General features: G+C 40.4%; 1 protein-coding gene and 1 non-coding gene across 2 annotated transcripts; one reads left to right on the plus strand and one right to left on the minus strand.

The window, feature by feature from the left end:
• Positions 1–1,088: 1,088 nt before the first annotated feature.
• Positions 1,089–1,865, minus strand: LOC145098894 (uncharacterized). Its single transcript, XM_079036490.1, has 2 exons — positions 1,383–1,865; positions 1,089–1,244 (listed from the first exon to the last, which is right to left on the minus strand). The coding sequence occupies exons 1-2, from the start codon at positions 1,863–1,865 to the stop codon at positions 1,089–1,091; spliced, it is 639 nt and encodes a 212-aa protein (XP_078892616.1).
• A 982-nt stretch (positions 1,866–2,847) lies between these two features.
• On the plus strand, positions 2,848–2,954 carry LOC145049019 (small nucleolar RNA R71). The gene has a single exon (XR_013683140.1). It is a non-coding gene; the product is annotated as a small nucleolar RNA R71 (small nucleolar RNA).
• Positions 2,955–4,427: the final 1,473 nt, after the last annotated feature.

Genomic DNA, 4,427 nt, shown 5'->3' on the forward strand with positions numbered 1-4,427 from the left:
GCTTTAACATAATAAAGGAAGAAATTAAGTACCTTTTGTGAAAGAAATCGAAAATCTTGAAGAAAGAGTGAAGAAGTTGATGAATGATTGAGAGAGAGCACAAATGGAGGCGCACGGTGAGTGAAGGGGGGGGGGGGGGGAAACTGATTTCATTAGGGTTAAAACCCTAGTTACCGGTTGTAAAAAAAAATTAATTTATTTTTTTTCTGTAAATAAAACCAACTCGGCGAGTCTGGTCGTGACTTGTAAACTCATCTAGAATCTGAATCGACTCGTCGAGTCATGGTCAAACTCGGCGAGTCTCTTGCAAACAATTCTGAAAATTAAATCATTTTGCCATTATGAATGTATTCCACCCCACACTTAGTCCATACGCACTCTCAAGCAAACATGTCTAATGATTTGGAAGATTAATAAACTCCTAAAAACTAAAACCAAACTAAAACGAAAAAGATGAAAGAAAGCAAACTCTAAAAACAACGGGTTGCCTCCCGCCAAGCGCTTCTTTTTAAGGAGTCGTTAGTTGGACTCCTTCCCATCTACGTTTCTTCATCTTCCTGCATGGGGAATGCACGCCTAATCTTTTGCGATTTGTACTTTGTCTTGTAAGCGTGGATTTTCTTCTTGTAAGCTCGCCTCAAGTCTTCTTTCTTCTTTCTTATAGCATCATCCTCAGCTGCATTAAATTCCCTTTTCTTCATCTTTTTCTTCATCCCATTCTTTTGCGCCTTCTCTTGCACTTCCTTTTCCTTAAACTTAATTACTTCATATTTGGTGAGAACTCGTGCTCTAGGTTTGGTGATGAATGGTTGATCAACATCATCTCTCCTATCCCTTGCCTTTTCTTCTTTTCTAAAGCTTGCCTCATCTTCAAATGGACTATCTTCCTCTTCTTGCATAATCGTATCAAGGCATGCTACATGAGCGTGTTGAAATTCACCATCCACTTCTCCTTTTGCTGCTTGTTTTTCTAAAGAATGAGGGAAAATCTTCATGTCCAGAACATGCAGGGAGCTAGTAACAAACAGATCAAAATCATCCAAGTTGCTGGAAATTTCGACTAGAGTCGTCGAGTCTAGGAAAGCGACTCAGCGAGTCGGATCATATTCCACACTTCCTTCTCTGTTTTCCGAGTCGGCTCCTTTCAGCAGCTTTTCTAACTCCTCCAAGTCCTTGTCAACATCTTCATCACCTCCAGAGGGTAGCAACAACTTGCTTGGATCTTCTTCTTGCAAAAGTGCAAGCTGTTTTTGTAGTATCTCATCATCCAAATCAATGAATGAGATCTCTTCTTTTCTTTCTTCTTCTTGCTTGATCTTTGGGCAAGCTTTAAACACCGCTGACTCGTCTCCGACCCTCAACGTTAGTGTGGATTCACATACATCAATTAATGCACATGCGGTGTTCAAAAATGACCTCCCCAAAATAATTGGAATTTCGGGGTCTTCTTCCATATCAAGCACCACAAAGTCTATGGGAAAAATAAAATTGTTGACCTTAATAAGAAGATCTTCACACACGCCTTTTGGATGAATTGTCGTCTTGTCCGCCAAATGGATCTTCATGTTAACTGGTCTTGGCTCCGGTAAATTCAGCTTCTTGAAGAAGGAGAAAGGCATTAAGTTGATACTTGCACCCGAATCGGTCAACGCTTGAGTGGCAAGTACATTTCCAAATTGGCATGGAATTATGATGCTCCCCGGATCACCCTTCTTTTCTGGTAGCTCACTCAATACTATCTCCGTGACTTCAGCTAAATCTTTTTTGGCAGCGAAAAGACCCTTTAACAAGTTGAAGTACTTAGGTGTTTGAAGCATTGTTTCCATAAATGGAATGTTGACTTGAAGGTCTCGAACATGCTCCATGAAGGCTTTATACGCTCTAATCTTCTCTCTAGGTATGGCTTTGATTGGGAATGGTAAAGGGGGATTGTAAGGCCTCGAGGTAATGAAATTTCAGTCATCAGCGCATGGACTCATCGAGTCCATTAGAGGGACTCGGCGAGTCTGTTCGGGTTTAGCTAGAACCGACTCTTCTACCTTTTTTGCATTCACCTTGGAGATCTTCTGTGCAGGTGTGAAAATTTCTTCATAACTGGAAGTCACTGCGCTTACATTCTCCATTCTTGGATTGTTTTCGGTGTTACTTGGAAGTTGACCCGGTCTTCTCTCGTTCACTTGATATGCAAGTTGTCCTAACTGTTTCTCAATGTTGAGAATAGATGCCTGCTGATTCCTTAGCATATTTTTGGTCTCTTGTATAGCAACATCATGATCATTGTGCCTTTTCTCGGACGCGGCTATGAATCTAGTGAACATTTCTTCTAAATCGGCTTTCTTTTCCATAACCGGTTCTTCCTTTTGATAAAATCCCCTTTCTTTCTGCTTGTATTTCTCCTCCTTAGCGTTCTTGTATTCTTCGTATGGGAGCCACTCCTTCTTCGGTTTCCGCCAACTCTCGTCGTATCGATCGCTACTTAAGTAGAACACTTGAGCTTTCTTGTTTCCATTTTCATCCAAGTCACAATCTTTTGTGAGATGGGTCCCTCTACAATTCTCACATCCAACTCGAATAGCATGGATTGTTTGATCCATTTTTGTCATCCTTCTATCTAGACTATCGAGCTTAGCTATCACCGCCGCCATGCTATCATTTGCCGAGTTCACTACCCCCTGACTTACTTCATTTCTTGGATTGTGGTATTCTCTAGAATGCTTAGAGAATTCTTCAATTAACTCCTTGATTACCGGGGGCGCCTTCTTCGTGAGCGGGCCTTGTGAATCGAGCAACTGCCTTGTGGTGACATTGACTCCATCATAGAAAATGGAGACCTCTTGTTGGCTATTGAGGTCATGGTGTGGGCAATTTCTAAGAAGACCTTTGTACCTTTCCCAAGCTTCATAAAGAGATTCCCCGGGTTGTTACTTGAATTTGGCGATGGCATTCTTCAACATAGCTATTTTGGAAGGCGGGCAAAAGTGGTATGTGAATTCTTCTTTCATCTTCGCCCATGTGGTGACCGATCCGGGAGGAAGTGACCTGAGCCAATCCTTTGCAGCACCCTTGAATGTTACTGGAAGCATGTGAAGTAGTTGGGTATCGTGTGGCACATTTGGTACGTTGAAGTAGTCAGCCACATCATTTACTTCATCCAAGTGCTTGTAGGCGTCTTCGTGGTCTTTCCCATAAAAAGGAATCTCCTTGAGTTGAGCGAGAATATGGCCCTTTAGCTCAAAAGTAGCGGTTGCGGGAATTGCGGGCTGCACAAGTCCTGGGCCAGTGTCATCGCGCATCCTCTTCTTCCATTCCCCCATGGGGACTTCATCGATATTAGCCATAGTGATAGCTAAATCGTCTTCAAAATCAGATTCGTGCTCGTATGTGGGTTCTTCTTCTTCCTCGGTCTCGTACTCAGTGTCTTCTTTAATTGGGTCTTTGATTGTCAAAGAGGCACTAGATGCTCCTGATTTGCTACTCCTCTTCTTGCTGAAAACGGACTTGAGGTTCTTGAGTGGCGAGTTCTTTGAAGAAGCGGATTCTCCAACGGCTTTTCCTTTGCTCCTCCTTAATGCGGATTCCGGGTCTTCGAGAGGAGGGACCAGAGGTGTATCAGATCCTCGGGTCATGAAACAGCTGTAAACAAAACAAAAACGCATAAAAAGAACAAAAAATATTTAAAAATTAAAACTATGAATCAGCGATGAACTTGCCGAGTCGGCACGAGTGCACTCGGCGAGTTGAAGGCAAAAACAGAAAAAATTTCTAGTTACATTTAAAAACGGATTTTTATTAAAACTTATACTAATTACTAAATTACCTTTTAATTAACTTTGTGTAAAATAAATCCCACACAAAGGATCGATTAGACTAGAAATTAACGTTAATTTTAGATCCGTTCCCCGGCAACGGCGCCAAAAACTTGATGTGTGCAAACTCACTTAGTTTTAAACCTACTTTTAATTATAAAATAAACACACAAAGGCAGTAGACCTATCAATTGTGGTTTATCTAAATAAGTAGGGTATCGAACACAGGGAACGGTAAATTAAAACTAAAAACTAATTCTATCTAAATTAATTAATAAGTAAGGGTTTTCTCTAGTTTTACAAGACTAGAAACTTACTAACTATCACTTAATCTAAAAACTAGAAAAACAAAGAATTAACTAGATTCAATAATGGGAAGGAACTTCTGTTTAGTTCAACTCAATTGATCCTATGGTTGATTTCATGGTAATGGTGAAATGGATTAACTCTTTTGTTGGTTACCGATTCAAGTGATTAGATTCGCGTTCACTACACTAATCCTTAGTGAATAAACTAACACAAACAGTGATCAGTTGTCTAATTTAATTAAATTCACTAGATTAATTATTCGGGTTAATTTAGACTTGCAATAGTTAACTAATTTGGTCCTTTAATTAACTT

Source organism: Lactuca serriola, chromosome 4 (assembly GCF_051521515.1).
Source record: "Lactuca serriola cultivar US96UC23 chromosome 4, Lser_US96UC23_V15, whole genome shotgun sequence".
Classification (NCBI taxonomy): domain Eukaryota; kingdom Viridiplantae; phylum Streptophyta; class Magnoliopsida; order Asterales; family Asteraceae; genus Lactuca; species Lactuca serriola.